We start from the raw sequence: 17,974 nt of genomic DNA on the forward strand, positions 1-17,974 counted from the left end.
CAGCACTTGTCATACAAACGTAGTTTGGTGCTCATTTGAATATTAAAACTTTGAAACAAACTTACACGGGCTCAAAGACATGGGTGTCATTTATAAATGAAAAAATAAAAATACCTTTTCCTGCGATTGCATTCGCGTGGATTAATATATTTTAAAGATGTTATTGGTATCTCTCGTTGTAGAGAGATCCTACATGTAAAATCTCAAGCTTTTAGATTGTCGTTCGGTGGGTCTTAATTTTACCACTTGTTATGTGTTGTCATTCAACCAATTTCTCCTTTTAAATATATCTAAATATATAAAAGGAAAAGCTGACTGACTGACTGAATGGCTGGCTGACTGATCTATCAATGCACAGCTCAAACTTCTGGACGGATCGGGCTGAAATTTGGCATGCAGATAGCTATTATGACGTACCTACCTACTATAGACATCCGCTAAGAAAGTATTTTTGAAAATTTAACCCTTAAGGTGACGCAGGACGCTCGACAGAAATTGGCAGCGCACGTGGGTAATATGTTTGCTTTTTACTTGACATTGTATGAGAAAGTTGAGAGGCACGATGATTTTCACCGAAATCAAGCGCGCGAAAAGGGTTTAGGAAAAGTATTTTTGAGAAAAAACTGCTGAATTTATGTTTGCAAAGTAGAGTTATTTCAACTAATGAATAAATAAACTACGTCTAATGATAAATTGTTTTAGAATTTTCTTATCCCTAATCTTATCTTATTTATTTACGCCTAAAGTTGTCATTAATTTAGTGTTAAAATAGGAATCTTTTGAGCCACGTAACTTTTAAATCAATATTTAATTTTTCAATGTTTTATATATCAATAAACCTAGATAATGACGAGATAAATCGATATAATTCTTAGTTTTGTGCGTACAATATCGAATATTGTTGTAATTTCCCTCCTACGTTTGTATGAAGAAAGCACCGAACTGAGTCCCCTTAAGGGGGTAAAGGAGTTTGGTATCTGTGTAGTCCACGCGGACGTAGCAGCCATAGATAATATCAAAATCTAGTTTCAAAATACGATTCAAAATAAAATTATTCATCATGATCAACCCATCGCCGGCTCACTACAGAGCACGGGTCTCCTCTCAGAGTGAGAAGGGTTTTGGCCATAGTCTACCACGCTGGCCAAGTGCGTATTGGCAGACTTCACACACCTTTGAGAACATTATGGAGAACTCTCAGGCATACAGGTTTCCTCACGATGTTTTCCTTCACCGTTAAAGCAAGTGATATTTTAATAACTTAAAAACGCACATAACTCCGAAAAGTTAGAGGTGCATGCCCGGGATCGACCCGACCGATTAGAAGGCGGACGTCCTAACCACTAGGCTATATATACCACAGCTACGAATACTCAAAATTTAATATGAGCTGCAAATTAAAAAGCTATTAGGGGACAAACAAAAATTAATAATAATTAATTGTGCTTATCAAGATAATGATACAAAACAAAGCGGACTTGAAAATTTTAATGTGATTAATGTGGCGTCATCTATAAAGTTTGTTTGATAAATCCGTAGTAAGTAAATAATATGATAAACGTCTTTCGGGCTTTTGTTGAAATAATAAAGCCAACTTTTATTCCATTAGGTATCTCATAATGTTATGAGAATCAGATTTGATGAAATTTTCCTATATTAATATTGTGATGATCTGAAAAAGTGAACGAAAAACGAAATTTAATTCAAATTAAGAAAACTGGAAAGAGAAAAATGTTTGAGTGAATACGACGATTACGACGCGACAATTTTATTAAAAAATATTATACGAGAACATAAGCCAAGAATTAATTTTATGCATCCCCGATTAAATTAGAAATGATTGTGTAGGATAGTTCAGGAAAAAGGCTAGGAATAGAAAACGTAATATTGTAGGAATTGTATTTTTCCTGGCAGCATTTAATTGTATGACTGATGAACACAAGCTAACATCAGCTGATAAACAAATTTTTGTCATTTTTCAACTCAAAAATTAAGGGGCTTGAAAATAATATTCAGAAGAATTTCAACATCATCATCATGATCAACCCATCACCGGCTCACTACAGAGCATGGGTCTCCTCTCAGAATGGGAAGGGTTTTGGCCATAGTCTACCACCCAAGCCAAGAAGAATTTATTTTACTTGTTATATGTATTAACATGGACACGAAATAAATTAAATTCTACTTATATGTTTAAAAATACCATTTTGTTACCACACCTAAAATACCGTTGTGTCATAGAAAACTCGAGTGGAAAACCATTTTGTGAAATTGGCTGAATGCCAGATCGGGTGCAGCCAATTGCAGTGCAGCGGTTAAGCATAATTAGGGACCCTCTAATTATTATCGAGGTTCATACTGAATCGCATTGCATTTCAACTGGCACGTGAAAATGTAATTATTATAGACAACTTATTCCCGATGGTTGAAATGCAATAAAAAGCCATGTGATCTTTGTTTCTTCTGTATGTTTATATATTTTTTATATTTAAATACAAGTTAACTCTTGACTGTAATCTCACCGTGGTAAGTAATGATGCAGTCTAAGAAGGAAGCGGGCTAACTGGAAGGGGAGTTGCAGTTTTTTTTTATTAAACCCATACTCCTTTGGTTTCTACACGGCTGCGTACCGGAACGTTAAATCACTTAGTGGCATGGCCTCCCACTAGACTAGACCAGAGAAAATTTAGAAATTATAAAATTTAAAATTTCCCCTGCCGGGAAATACAACCCCGGGCACGGACCTCGCTTTAATAAGCGCTCACTACTGCGCCAGGGAGGTCGTCGAAACTACTGTGTTTGCATTATGGTCCTACTAAATATAAGAAAAAAAAACATATTTGTTTATTCATTAATTTATACTTAACATATTTATTAATTTATTTCCCTTAGTTGCACACCCAATGTAGGCAGGTTATTTGAAAAGTCAAAGTTGCCAACTGCGGCAGTAATGAGACGCATTCTAGTGCTAGATATAACGTGACCTAGATACCTGGCGGGAACGATTTAATTGCCAACACTTGGTCACATAACCCGTGGGACACGATCAGGGGCTCAGGTGATAGAGCACTTATGCTAATTGACGTAAAGAACCACTTAACTGATTGAAGGTTTATTTGATTAAAGCCTTAATGTGGCATACTTTATGTAAGACCAGCTGGTACACGGCGTGTGAATATTGTGAAAAGGATTGCACTACCTTTAGACCTTAAAGTTGACTCGTGTAGGGTAAAAGGATTCGTATACAATCTATTTTGCACCACTGTCTTTTTTCTTTACCAATACGGTAGCTCTAACTTAACTTTGGTCCCGTGACTATTATGATATGAGTTGTTCAGTTGGATAAAATCGCAGCCATTATGTTTGTTACCATGTAGTCTTTTGAAACGATTTTATTGTTGCGTGCAGGATACGAGCCGTATCAATGTTGTTCCAGATAAAAGAAAACAATCTGGAATGAAGGGGTCTCTTCGCTTACAATGTCACGTAGGACTTGATAATGCTGCTATCTACTTACTACGTAATATTGTTCAGTTTATTTATATTACTCCCTATATTATGCCAGATGACTTTGTTGGAGTGCCATAAAATTATGAGACAAATTGGTGTGAATCACTACCTCACTACCCATATTATAAATGCGAACGTGTATTTGTTTGTTGATTTATTGGTTTTTGGTTTGTCCTTTAATCACGTCGCAATGGAGCAACGGATTAACATGATTTTTTGCATGGGTTTAATTAAAGACCTGGAGAGTGACATAAGGCTACTTTTCATCTCGGAAAGTTCTAGAGTTTCCATTAAAAACCGCGTGGTTTTTAAAATCCCATGGGCGGCACGACTTCATCCACGCGGATGAAGTCGCGGGCATTAGCTAGTTACTAAAATAATAAAAACAGCTCATTGGTGTCATAAAAGAATTTCTTAGTATGTAAGTATAGTGATAAGGCCTTGCCTTGAGAACGTATATTTGCAGAAAGACCCTTTAATTCAATAAAGCAAAGACAGGCTCCAAAGACAGAAAACACTTACAAGTTCACAACTAAAAAGGTTCGCTTTTTGAAGTAGAAACAAACATAGTACTATGAATAATTTTATAGCAAAATTATGTAACTTTATACCTAGTTATTTTTTCGACATCTTGCACGATAAATCAAAAACTATGATGCATAAATAAAAATCTGTATTAGATAAAGGTTCCATTTTTAACATTTTGGTACGAAACCCTAAAAACGGCTTCTAAGGGGTTTTTCAATCTGTTTAACCTAACGAGAAATATATTCAGCAGATTTCCTAAAAGAAACCGTCAAAAGTAAAACTTATTCATCAGTTAAAGATTTATTTGGCGATTGAAAAGTCGGCTCTAAATTGAATAAAAAGCTCTTATCATCTTGACTTATACTATAAGCTTGACGTCGCTAAACAAATCACACAGATAGACGATATAGTCCGTACAAAATGACTTTTCACTCGCCATTTTCTCTATGGGTCATTTGTCATGTCAAAAGTTACGTTTAAAATAAGGACTAAAATCGTACTTATGACATGAAATTTGACAAATAAAGTTAAAATAACGCGTGATAAGTCCTTTTTTACATGTTTTTTACGCATTTTATCCCAGATTACCGATTTTACTTTGATATTTGGTAAAAACAAGCCAACAATGCATTAGCATGGATAAATAGAGGGGCCAAACATTTGTTAAAACAACTCTTCAAGTTTCGCGGAATAATTCTGCTTTTCTTGCTTGAATTCGCGGTTTTCAGAACTTAACGCGGTGCCTTCTAGTTTTTAGGGAAAAGGTTTACTTAATGTGAATAATTCAACTCTTTGTTCCACTCACTGAACAGCGAAATGGAGAATATTTATTCCAAAGTTGTCTTAGACTCTATATATCCTTACTAATATTAAAAATGTAAAAGTGTGTCCGTCTGTCCGTTTGTCTGTCTGTCTGTCTGCTGGCCTTTCACGCCCCATCCGTTCAACTGATTTTGACGAAATTTGTTACAGGGATAGCTTGCATCCCGGGAAAGGACATAGGACATTTTATCCTGGAAAATCAAAGAGTTCCCATGGGACTTTTTAAAAAAAAATCCACGCGGACGAAGTCGCGGGAATCAACTAGTATATAATATATAAAAGGAAAATCTGACTGACTGATTGGCTGACTGATCTATCAACGCACAGCTCAAACTACTGGACGGATAGGGCTGAAAATATTTGGTTTGCAGATAGTTACGCGTATTATAAGGTAGACATTCGCTACGAAAGCATTTTTGAAAATTCAATCCCTAGCTTCGTTTGCACTGACAAATATAACAGCAGGGTTATCACCAACGTATTGAAAATTTTGTCCAATAAAAATTACCCATTCGCATATAATATAATGTACGTACCTACATAATGTTCGAGTTCTACATAAAGTTGCATTTGTAGCACATACTTATCTACATTTTAAATTCTCCCCTGTGGGTGCGAGATAGAAAACATTTTATAGTGCTTTTCAAGACACCGACGTATGTTTCGTGCATTTACATAACGCAGCTACATGTTTCACGTTAGATTTGCACATGTATTTTATTTCTTGTAACTGTAATAAAATGTGCATAATAGGTACTTACCATCCATAACTGGCACATGGACCATAACTGGAACATAATGTTCGTAAATGTCGAACTATAACGGTAACACAGTGAAATAAATTAGTTCGTAAAACCTTACATAAAAATCTGATTTTTCGTACTAGATACCGTTTCTAAAAAATATCATTCTCTACTTATATTCTATCTCATAGGCTTTAAGCTAACAAGTGTGTGGAATCCAGTAGATTTATTTATCGTCGTACGATATTCAAAGTTAAGGATGACGTTGTTGACGTGTAGTTTACCTGACAGCACGAGGTTCGAGCGAAAAGAAAAAGAAAGCAGGTATCGCGATACTGCCCGTGACAGCTCGAACTTCACCTCTCACAGCACCGCAATACCGTCGTGTCGTGACCCACAACTCATGCAACTGGGTCAAAATCATCGATGTACAAAATATCGACAATTCCAATTTTCGTATTAATCGTGGTACGTACCTTACATCTTGTACCTATAAGTCTGTTTTATATCTTTATTTTTGAAATATTTTCATTAAATTACTCGAACTAGGTAGCAAACTTCACGCCAGTATAATATATTTTGTCGCAAGAGACTACTGTTATAGCGCTGGGCAGACAAACTTTTTAACTTTGTCTACAAAATAAGGTCGTTATTAAATTCAGTGTAAATTCATGACTCCCGTGTCGATGTTCACTAATTCAAACAAATGAGAGAGATATTATGATGAACTAACTTGGTCCATTTTACATAGAGTTGTCGAAATTTTACTATCCTTTATCCGTAGCTAATCTAATCTAATCTAAATCAGCCTGTGCTGTCCCATGTCTGGGCAAAGACCTCCCTCCGATCCTTCCACAATTTCCTATTTCGTGCCTCTTCAGGCCACGTAACTGTAAAGTTATCTAATTCATCGCGCCAACGTCGCCTCGGCCGCTGGCGTTGATGATTCTGGGGCGAAGCAGATTTTGCCCATAACTCATTATTCTCCTTCCGGTGCAGTAGGATAAAAGTACAAGCCTATCTACTTACCAGATATCCACGTTCCATTCCATCGAGCAGGCACTAATTCTTCAGTGAGCAGGTCCTGTATCTTAAGCCTCCTCCCTTTTACCCTCGGGCCTTCATCAGGCGGAGTAAGTAGCACCACTGACGTCACAATCAAGGCCAACACGGCGACTATCACAAGCAGAGCGATGAGGATACCCCTCCAGTTGCGTTGGTTTGGACTCCCTACCACCAGCTTCTGAAACAAGGAAATTGGTTAGACCTTTTCTTTTTTTGTAGAATCTAGGATATTTTACCAACATCTTGGAGGGATTCGACTAGATCTGTCCCTGGTCTAGCCAAAATCTGCACACGGATTTCTTCTACAATATGACATATTAAAATGTTCCAAGTTGCTATTTGGAAGGTACAGAGGTGTCTTAGATCCCAGGGACGAGCAAAGGTTACTTTTTACCACGGAAAAACAAAGAGTTCTTACGGTATTTTCCAAAAACCTAAATCCACGCATATTAAAAGTCGCGGACATTATTTAGTATCAAATAAAAATTCTGAGCGCCTTTATTCTGCTCGCGGTATTTCACTAGATTCGTCCCTAGCCTTATGCATCGTCACAATAACATATAGAAATCGTAACCAAGTGTGAAAAAATGTGTGTTCTATATAAATCTACGCTACTATGAATTACTTTTTTTATAATATAGGAATAGGCGAACGAGTATTTCTAGTGTAGATTAATATGGAATTTTCTTTTAGCTGTTACCTACTTTATTACTATATTATTAACAGCTAGTTTTAAAATTGCTTGTCAGCTAAGGTCTGATTTACGAGAAGCTAAAACCCGTCACAAAATAAATTGGTTTTAGGTGCTTCCTGCGAGTTTGCCTATAAACGAGATGCAAAGTATCTTATAAAACTGAGGAACCGTAAAATACACGAATATGATACAGGCGGACGTGTAGGATTGCTGTCACACCGAGATGTAACTTAGTAAAAAAAATATAAATAACTTATAATTAATTGATAATTTTGTGGTGCAAATATTCAAATGTCAGGAAGCAAACTATATTATTCTAATATATTCAGCCAGTTAGAGCTAACAACTCTACGGGGAAATGCGTGTTACATAGCAGCCTAACATTTCAGGACGATATTAGGCGGGAACTCAGATTAGTTCTAATCATACTTAATAAGACGAATCTGATTACCTATAAACGAAATTTTTCTGATATCAACACAAAGATTATTATCACCTCATCTCAGTGCGATTACTGTAAATACTCATTGGTCATAAGAAAGTTTCTTGCCGACTCTTGCTCAATCTAGGTATTTTCCGAAGAACGGTGGTAGTCTAAAGCTTATTTCAAACTACGGGATATAAATTATATCGTAGTCCGGTCAATATTGGCGTTTCCAAAATTCGTACCAATGAGTAAAAATTGGTACGAATGGTGGGAACGCCAGTCCTTGTAGGCGACGCAATTACCTTATTGTCATTCCTTTTTTATTTTTCTAAATAAACGAAAGAAGATTCGAGAACGCGCGGACTTTGACCACATTAATTTTATAATAGGCGCATCGCCGCAGTCAGCCAATGCACGCGATCGTGGCAACAGTCAGTTAGTTTCTCGAGTCTCACGTATCGAATAACCCAGTGTTTTATTTTATCGCCTACATTCGAATCTGATCCTTCCGAGCCAAATCTAATTATTATCAGCGATGTTTAGTACACCACCGATATCTATTAAAGACCGGGAAAAGTTACGTAACAGACTTGAGACCGTTTCTCAACAAATGCTCGCGTACGAAAAAGACGAGAATTTTCTGCCACGTCGCGCTAAAAGCAACATTACGCCGCGCAGTGTTTCTCCTTGTAATATGTCCACATCGACCAGACGGTCTTCAACGGCCCGAAGAAAGCAGCTGGAGCTGGAAGCTGCTCAGGCCAGGGCTCGAATCGAACTGGACCTAATAAACAGGAAACTGGAGGCGGACATAGCCGCCATCGACGAAGCGGACGTAAAAGCGCGCAGCGGCTCCAGTCGAAGCGGTCGCTCCCATGTGGAAGAGTGGTTGGAGCACAGCCAGGCACAGCCGTCACAGGTTCCTCAGGCGGAACTGGCGGCAGCAGCGACGGCAGCACAGACGGCACAGCTGGCAGCAGATGGCCAGTTACTCGCCTCTTCAATGCCGGTCGACAGCCTCCTTAAAGTGGCCCAGGCTCTTAAGGACATAATGGTTGCTTCGCCCTCCTCTAAAGAAGACCGACTACTAACTAGATTGGCGACTCCCAGGGACCTGCCAACGTTCAGCGGTGATTGCATCGAATGGCTGCATTTTAAAAGTGCCTTCGAAGAATCTACTCGTGTGTGTCAGTTTACAGCCTCAGAGAACCTATGGAGATTACGCCGGGCGTTGAAGGGCGACGCCAAGGAAGCGGTTACTGACCTGCTCATCGGGAACACGTCTCCAGAAGATATCATGAAAACGCTGGAACTGAGGTTTGGGCAATCTGACATCATTATAGAAAACTTAACATATAAAATTAAAAAGCTAGCGCCTTTATCAAACAACTATCAAAATGACTTAATAACATTTTCTACTAAAATTAATAATTGTGTATCCATACTACAAGCCCTAAACAAGGATGACTATTTAAGAAGCCCAGAGCTGGCCGCTGCGGTTGTCGCAAAGCTACCTAGCGTCATTTATTCGAGATGGGCGGACTACGCTTTCCCCAGGTTAAACAAGGGCGCATCGAAATTACAGTTGTTAGCGAGGTTTTTACAACAAGAAGCAGAAATGATATCCGTGGTGGGTATCACTCATAAGAAATTCGAATCCACTACATCAGACAAAAAGTTTGAAGGAAAATCTCGCGCGATACTTTTATCTTCTAACTCAGATAACAAATGTAAATTTTGCAAGAAAGGAATACATTCACTGCCAGATTGCAGAATCTTTAAAAGAGCTTTGCGCAAAGAAAGATGGCGATTCGTAAAAGACAACAACTATTGTTTTGGGTGCTTGCTAAGCGAGAAGCACGAGCGTAGCGCGTGCCCTGCTCCTCTTTGCAGTATAGATAGTTGTGGGCTGCCACACAGTGAGCTGTTGCACTTCAAAAAGCCAAAGAGCCAAACGCCAGCACCTGCAGCTGAGCCACGGCAGGCGCTCGAGCAAGACGAGACGCCGACTTCGAGCCACAGCTCGAGCGCCGCCGTGGCCCTCGTCAGCGAGACGCGGGAGGACTCCGAGTTTCAGCACGAGGCCGCAAGGTCTCACGCCTCCGCGCCAAAGTGTGACGTGATGTTAAAGGTAGTCAAAGTCAATTTGTGTGGTGCTAGTGGTAAAATTGTGAGTGCGTATGCCTTGCTCGATGATGGAGCGGCAGTCTCAATGATGGACGCAGAACTTGCAAAAGAGCTAGGTTTAAATAGCTGTAAGTCTGAACCTATAAAATTAGTGGATGCTTTCGGTCTAGAAGTGTATCAAGACAACTGTCCTAAAATTAATGTAAAAATCTCAAACTGTAATGATACTAAATATTATAACGTTATGTTTAGGCAAATAAATAAGCTTAAGTTACCTATGCAAAATTTATCTATTGTTAATGAACTAAAATGTAAACATTTGTTAGATATAAGACAATTTGTATGTAAAGAATGTGTTATTCCTAGATTATTAATAGGGGAGGACAATTATTATCTTTTAGCCCCACTAGAAATATTACATGGTGGTAAAAATGAGCCTTATGCCACCAAATGTCGCCTAGGTTGGTCTATTCACGGTTGCTTCGGTCGCACTCACTCGCCGGTAAGTGGTCACACCTTTTTCCTCGACAGCGTCGACACAAAGGTAAGCAGCGACATCGATGAATTGAACGAGTTAATAAAGCAATCGTTCGAATTTGACTCCATAGGAATTTCGACCTTACGCCGAGAGAATAAGGCACACTTAAGAGCCGTAGAAATATTGGATTCTACAGCTCGATATTTAGGTCAACGATGGGAGGTAGGTTTACCCTTTTGCAAGGAAACGTTTACTATGCCCGATAGTTATGAATACGCACGATCTCGCTTGCGCGGCATAATAAAAAAATGCCAAGCGGACAGTGCGTATGCTGATAGGTACCGGCGAGAGATGAAGAAACTCTTCACTAGCGGCTATGCTCGAGAACTAGATGATGAAGAACTTTCGGCTAGTCACGTATGGTATCTCTCACATTTTGGGGTTCAAAACCCCAATAAGCCCGGTAAACTCAGGTTAGTATTCGATTGTGCTGGAAAGGTGAAAGGTGTATGCCTAAATGACCTCCTGTTAACTGGCCCAGACCTTTATAATTCGTTACTCGGCATCATGTTAAGATTTCGCGAACATGCATTTGTATTGATAGGAGACATAAAAGAAATGTTCCTACAAATAAAAATTAGGCGCGAAGATCAAAATCTTTTAAGATTTTTATGGCAAGAAAATGTAAATGCACCAATTAAAGTTTGTACCATGGAAAGTCTGATTTTTGGCGCCACCTGTTCACCTTTCATAGCGCAGTATATTAAAAATAAAAATGCGCTAAAATATCAAGACTTGTATCCCGAAGCAGTCGACGTCATAGTTAACAATCACTACATGGATGATTGTTTACATTCATGCGCCAGCGAAAGTCAGGCTATAGAATTAGTGCGAGACATCACGATGATTCATAAGCAGGGTGGGTTCGAAATAACGCGCTGGTCGAGTAATAGTAAACAAGTGCTACAGACGATACCTCCCGAGGCGCTCGCGCCGACTGCAATCGAGTTCAAACACGGATCTAATAATACCATGGAGCGCACACTCGGTTTGATGTGGTATCCGAGCGATGATTCGTTTGGGTTTAAAATTTCTTTAGATCGAGTACCTAAGAATGTTTTAGACGGAATCGAACCGCCTACTAAAGCAAAAATGCTTAGTATTATTATGTCTGTGTATGACTTGCATGGTTTCTTATCTCCATTTATAATAAAAGGTAAGATTATTTTTCAAAATGTACACCGAAGTGGCGTCGATTGGAATTGCCGCATCCAACCCGACGAGCATACCGCATGGGTGAGCTGGCTGAATGACTTGAAGCGCCTCGATGCGCTCCGCATTCCGCGCTGCTACAGTGACGCGGGCGCGTGGACAGACTGCTATGCACCGAATGAGCCATCAGGTAACGATAATGAGATTTTAGAGCGACAAATGCATATTTTTTGTGACGCTTCTACCAAATCGTTCGCGGCTGTAATATACTGGCGATTTAAACGTTCGGACGGACACGTTCTTGTATGTTTTGTTGCTAGTAAGAGCAGGGTTAGTCCGCTGCGGCCTGTGTCTATACCTAGGCTCGAACTTCAGGGAGCGCTTTTAGGGGCGCGCTTAGCGAGAACTATTGAAGCCGAGCACAAAGACACGAGGCCTACTAAACGTTACTTCTGGTCGGACTCCAGCACTGTACTGCAATGGATCCGCAGTGATCCACGCAACTATAAACCTTACGTCGCTCATCGTTTGGGCGAGATCGACGATATAACTAAATCGTGCGAGTGGCGGTACGTACCGACTAAACTTAACACGGCTGATTTAGCTACGAGGGAAGACTCTCCACCGCTTACGTATTCTGATGCTTGGTTTCAAGGTCCTTCTTTCTTACGTCGTCCTGAAGAGGATTGGCCCAAGGATCGCAAGTTCACCAAACTGGCGGAGGAGGTTAAGTGTGAAGAGAGGTCTGTACACGCGGTAAGTAGTGACCGCTCGGAGTTATTTTTGCCTAATGAAAACAACATCTCGAGTTGGATCACTCTCGTACGCGCCACCGCAAGGGTTTTGTTCTTCATTAGAAAATGCCAGCGTAAAGATGTGAAGCTTGATGTTTCTCTAATGAAGGAGGCAGAAGAACTACTAATAAAAAAATGTCAATCTGACTCATTTGGAGCTGAGCTGGCCTGCTTAAAACAAGGTAAGCCGCTGGCGAATAATAGCCGTTTGTTGCAGTTGTCACCCTATGTGGACGATGGCATTTTACGTGTTGGTGGCCGAATCGACAAGGTTAGTGGTGTAGAGCGAGCTACTATGAGACCCGCCATTTTGGATGGCCAACATCGCATCTCCCGTCTCTTAGTCGAATATCACCACAAGAAGGCGTTGCATGGCGCTAACGAGCTCGTCGTAAATCAGTTGCGACAACAGTACTGGATTTTAAAGCTCAGACCTACTGTTCGCACGATAAGCTCGCGTTGCTTGTTCTGTCGGTACCGACGTGCAACCCCTCAGCCGCAACGCATGGCCGAATTACCAGGTGCAAGACTGCAGCACAATAGACGACCTTTCAGTTATTCTGGAGTTGATTTTTTTGGCCCTCTCGAAGTCACAGTCGGTCGCAGAAGACTTAAGCGGTATGGTATGCTCTTTACTTGCCTTACTGTTCGAGCGATTCATATTGAATTAACCGAGGATCTCACGGCTGATTCCACGATCCTTGGGCTCAGGAGGATGGCAGCTCGCCGAGGATTGCCACTGGTCCTTTACTCAGATAATGGTTCGAATCTACGAGCAGCAGATGCTGAACTTAAACGCAGTCTAGAGGAGCTGAACACCAGCGTTTTGCACGAAGACGGAGCTGTCAGAGGAGTAGAATGGAGGTTCATACCTCCCGGGGCCCCAGAGATGGGCGGGGCCTGGGAGCGAATGATCCGCACGGTAAAAACAGCCCTAAAGGTAGTCCTAAAACATCGTGCACCGCACCCGGACACGCTCGTTACCTTGTTGGCGGAGGTGGAGGCGCTGGTGAACAGTCGGCCGATAACTCACGTATCGACCGATCCTAACTATCCTGAGGCTTTAACGCCAAACCATTTCTTAATAGGCACATCATCCAATGGACCTACTTTCGGTAAGTACGATGATAAGGACCTGTGCCTAAGAAAGCGCTGGCGAATAGCACAACGCCTGGCGGATATGTTTTGGAGTCGCTGGGTTCGTGAATACCTGCCGACCCTCCTGCCCCGTCAAAAATGGACCCAGGAGGGTAGGTCGTTACAGGTAGGGGACTACGTAATCTTAGTCGAACCAAATCTCGAACGTAGCAGCTGGAGGCACGGCGTAGTGAGTGCGACCCACGCGGGCGCGGATGGACGAGTCCGTATAGTTGATGTGCGCACGCGCACCGGGTCGCTGCGTCGGCCGGTGACGCGCGTCGCCTTATTGTCCCCTCATGAAAGTATGTAGTACTAACTAGTTAGCACTAAGGGGGCAGATATTGTAGGCGACGCAATTACCTTATTGTCATTCCTTTTTTATTTTTCTAAATAAACGAAAGAAGATTCGAGAACGCGCGGACTTTGACCACATTAATTTTATAATAGGCGCATCGCCGCAGTCAGCCAATGCACGCGATCGTGGCAACAGTCAGTTAGTTTCTCGAGTCTCACGTATCGAATAACCCAGTGTTTTATTTTATCGCCTACAGTCCTATTGACCGGACTATAATATAATTTATATCCCGAAGTGTGAAATAAGTTTTACAATTTATCAAAAAGAGCCGTAAGTTGTCCTACATAAAATAATATTTTTGAATTTGGTTTTTTTTTTTTATTGACTCTGCGCATTTCGCGTTACATCACGTCACTTCGGGTCGTGTGTCACAAATATGATTCTGTTATAAGCTTCATCGAGTCAGATCCTAACGGTGGAAACATCTGTAATGTTGGGTAATAGATGAATTTTCCGTCGAAATGGTCTCCGAGGGCGTCGTATTCTGATAACCATGTTCTGACACGACTTCTGAAATAATATTCCAGTCATATTGTACACACAGGCTACGTGTTACAATGCCTCTGATTAAATTGTACTGGGAACTTCGTTAGCGTTCATGTAACTTTTACGTTCAGTATCCAGGAGTTTAAAAAATCTTTTTATGAAACAACAACAATATATCTTCGTAACAAATTTCAATATGATAAATACAAGTGCATTTTCATGTAAAGCCTTGAAATTTCTTTTCAAGGTCCTAAAAAATGACAGAGTACCTACTAAAGTTGAAAATTATGTGAAAAAAATATAATTACGAACACTTCCCCCAACGAAACTTTCATAATGCGATGAACGCCTGCGAAAAGAAACTTCTGCATAAATTATAATATTTATAACGCTAGGTTGCCAAAGTGAGTAGGAACCACACCTACTCACTTTGGCAACTTAGCTAAGTATTTCCATAACCAAGTTTCTATTCAAACCACCATATCCGTTCATCAGTAGTTCCGTAAGGTGATGTGCGAACTACCTGACAGACAGACAAAAATTAAACAAATCTGTTTTGGGCTCTATATTGATAACTTCCTCCAAAAGCCTCAATAGCGTTAACCCAGCGGATTGAACTCCGAAAGGTTGGCGGTTCAAACCCCCCGTTGTACTATTATCGTACCTTATCTACATATACATATTATATCGCACAAACTTAGTTGTAGGGAAAGGGGAATATATAAGTCCTAATTAACATGACAAATATTCTTTAAAAAATCTAACTACGTTTATTAATTAATGTACAAAATTCATGCAGTTAGTTTTATTATAAATAGGTAATAGATGTACCTCAATACTTTTTTAGCGTAATGGATTTACAACGTATTCAGCGAGGCTTTGTAACGCCATGATATATTGACTATTTCCGGCCTGTCCCGGCACTCTATGCTATCGACAGATTTATCGTTTTGTAAACAAGTTTCATCAGCTTTAGCTTTAGAATAACCCCAAATAAATCCTGATTAAGTCCGTATTGGCTAACCTGGTCTGATTTTTCCATAGACAGATGAACTTAAAATTACGAATAACGTTTCGTTTCCCTAGACAAATACTAGGTATACATAATATTACCGTGCAAATACTGCCTTGCACCTCAAATTCATTCCTCAGATAAAAATTATTATACGAATGAAAATTCTTCCTAGATGTACTATGAAGTTACACTTAAAAGTTTTGAATAAAAAAATATTAAAACACCGACTTCCAAAACCATAACAAAAATTATTTTTTCCAAAGTAATTAAAAAAAAATTTTTGTTTGTACACGAGTATTGTGTGTGTTGTGATAATGTCGGGCGAGCAAAATTAAAGAAACTAGAAATCAAAGCGGAAGCTCGCCAGACTTCAACATAGGTAGGTACGTACACGTCTAGAAACAAAAAATATTTTTTACTTTTTAGTGGTTTTGGAAGTCAGCTTTTTTGTTAGTAACGAGTCTAACGTGAAACTACATAAACTATATAAACTACTACACTATGTAGTTTCACGTTAATATCTTCGAACGACGCTCGAGAGTAATTATTACTAGAGGTTATAATATAGTCGAGATGTTCCAGATAGATTTAAGTAGGTAGAGGGAAATCGCAATGTAATGTGTCTATAGCAATTCGCAGCGTCATGTTCGGGTAATAATCGGGGTCGCGTCTCAAATGTACAAGTAAGTATGATCAATAAATTGCCCTAAGGGTCGTTACAGCCCCTAAATGTTTTGCGAGGTCATAAACCGAAAGAGGTCCTTTACAGTTTTGATTTTGATCTGCATTCTTTTTTCTACTTCACATTTTAAAATTATTATTATTTATCGACTTATCATGGCCACCTTAGTTTTCTAGAAGCTGCCTGTGCTGCTTAACAATTCAGTAGAATGCGGAAGTGTGTCTGTCTGCTAGCTTTTCACGATCTATCCGTTTAACCGATTTTGACGTGGTATCAGGAAAAGCTGCATTTTTTTATTAAATTTATCAAAAGGTCTTAATTTAGAAATTAAATCCATAATGGTTGAATAGTAGAACACGTATATGGCTATTAGTAGATACTTACTTACTCAGTCTAGTTTTGTTGGTGTATGCTCGTCTAGTTTCGAACCCTTCCAGGTCTTTGCAATTTTATATGTCTTTGAGTGGTCTTTCTACTGTGTAATACGTTTTTTTACGAGAAGACATTTTGATTTTACAAAACGATGATATGCATTTAAAATCGTGGTCATAAATTTTATCTCTAAATAGTTTGTGCTATTGCCTATTGAACCGTGTAGTAGGTAGTTAATGTTGTAAATTAAACTGTCGCTAATTTTGATTTACGCTTAGCATCTGCTACTAATAAATAATGACTCTTAAGTACCTACCTAATGAATTTTTTTTTGCAGATATTGGATATTATTAATTGGTAGTTAAATAAATTTAATATGATAAGAAAATAATGCACGGCTACTTTTTGAAGACATTTTTTTATGCAATTCAAGATTTATCTATCTCAGCTGAAACCACTAGAATTTCATAAAGATCTTATAATACAGCCCACGTTACTTTTACGCTAAGTAATCCACTAAGTGCCATATAAGTTCGAGAGACATTTATTGCTCCTTGCCACCAACTTTAGGGCTGCCACCTGATCGCCATAAATTATTTCATTACTTTTACCTCTTACGTCAGAGAGTAGCCTACTAGAGTACGGTAATCTATTAGAACCCACATAATAAATTAATACAAAATTAAGATAGCCTAAAGCCGCTATTATTATTATACATTTACCAAATAGTTGCGAAAATGATTAGCTTCGTTACGGTAGATTTGTGATTTGAAACATGAATCCAAAACAATGCACTAAGAGCCAGCGCGTGCCAGACCTTCCTTATTTTATAAAAGCTCAAAGTTTCTCTGCGTATTGTCCACAACACTGGGAGGAACATTTGATTGGACGTTTGTTTGGATCATTGTGGCTTTGGGAGATAGCAGGTAATAAAGGTGTAAAACATTTTATGTCAAAGTATAAAGTCTAATTTTTTATATTTTCTTCAGAATAGTATTAGAAATCACATCATGCATTGCCAGACACTTAGTATCATGGCAACCCCCAGCCAGATACCCTTAAAGTTTAAAAGTTTAAGGGTGTCTGGCAGGGGGTTGCCACTTTATAATTTGACGAAAGATTTTTTACACCTTTATTACCTGTTATCTCCCAAAGCCACCATTGATACAAAAAAACGTTCCTCCCAGTGTTAGGGATAATACGCAGAGAAACTTTCAGCTTTTATAAAATAACGAAGATCTGGCACGCGCCGGCTCTCTCTCAACCAGGTGAGAACCGAGTGACGCCAGCACGGCAGTGCCAGTAGCCGTGCCATGACGTTGTAGGCGACCATAAATTGACGAAGGGCAGAGTGACTGTCACTTTTCTATGTAGTAATAGACTATTCTCTGGTTAAAATAATATGGCCGAGTTTTCCTAGAATAATATAAAGATCCTAATTAACAGTAGGAACATAATAATAAAAATGTGCGAATCAGACTCGCGTACCGAGGGTCCCGTACTACAGTCGTATTTTTTCGACAT

The 17,974-nt window shown here is 39.5% G+C and overlaps 1 protein-coding gene across 2 annotated transcripts in view; it reads right to left on the reverse strand.

Moving 5' to 3' along the window:
* The window catches only part of Dpp10 (Dipeptidyl peptidase 10), a 124,099-nt gene that overhangs the window by 60,684 nt on the left and 45,441 nt on the right, over positions 1–17,974 (reverse strand). The window contains exon 3 of one of the 2 annotated variants that reach the window (XM_069499878.1): positions 6,633–6,843. In XM_069499878.1, the coding sequence (XP_069355979.1) occupies positions 6,633–6,843 (211 nt within the window). Of the gene's footprint in view, positions 1–6,632; positions 6,847–17,974 lie in introns of both variants that reach the window. The other variant, XM_034970206.2, reaches the window with a different exon arrangement.

Source organism: Maniola hyperantus, chromosome 7 (assembly GCF_902806685.2).
Source record: "Maniola hyperantus chromosome 7, iAphHyp1.2, whole genome shotgun sequence".
NCBI classification, from domain to species: domain Eukaryota; kingdom Metazoa; phylum Arthropoda; class Insecta; order Lepidoptera; family Nymphalidae; genus Maniola; species Maniola hyperantus.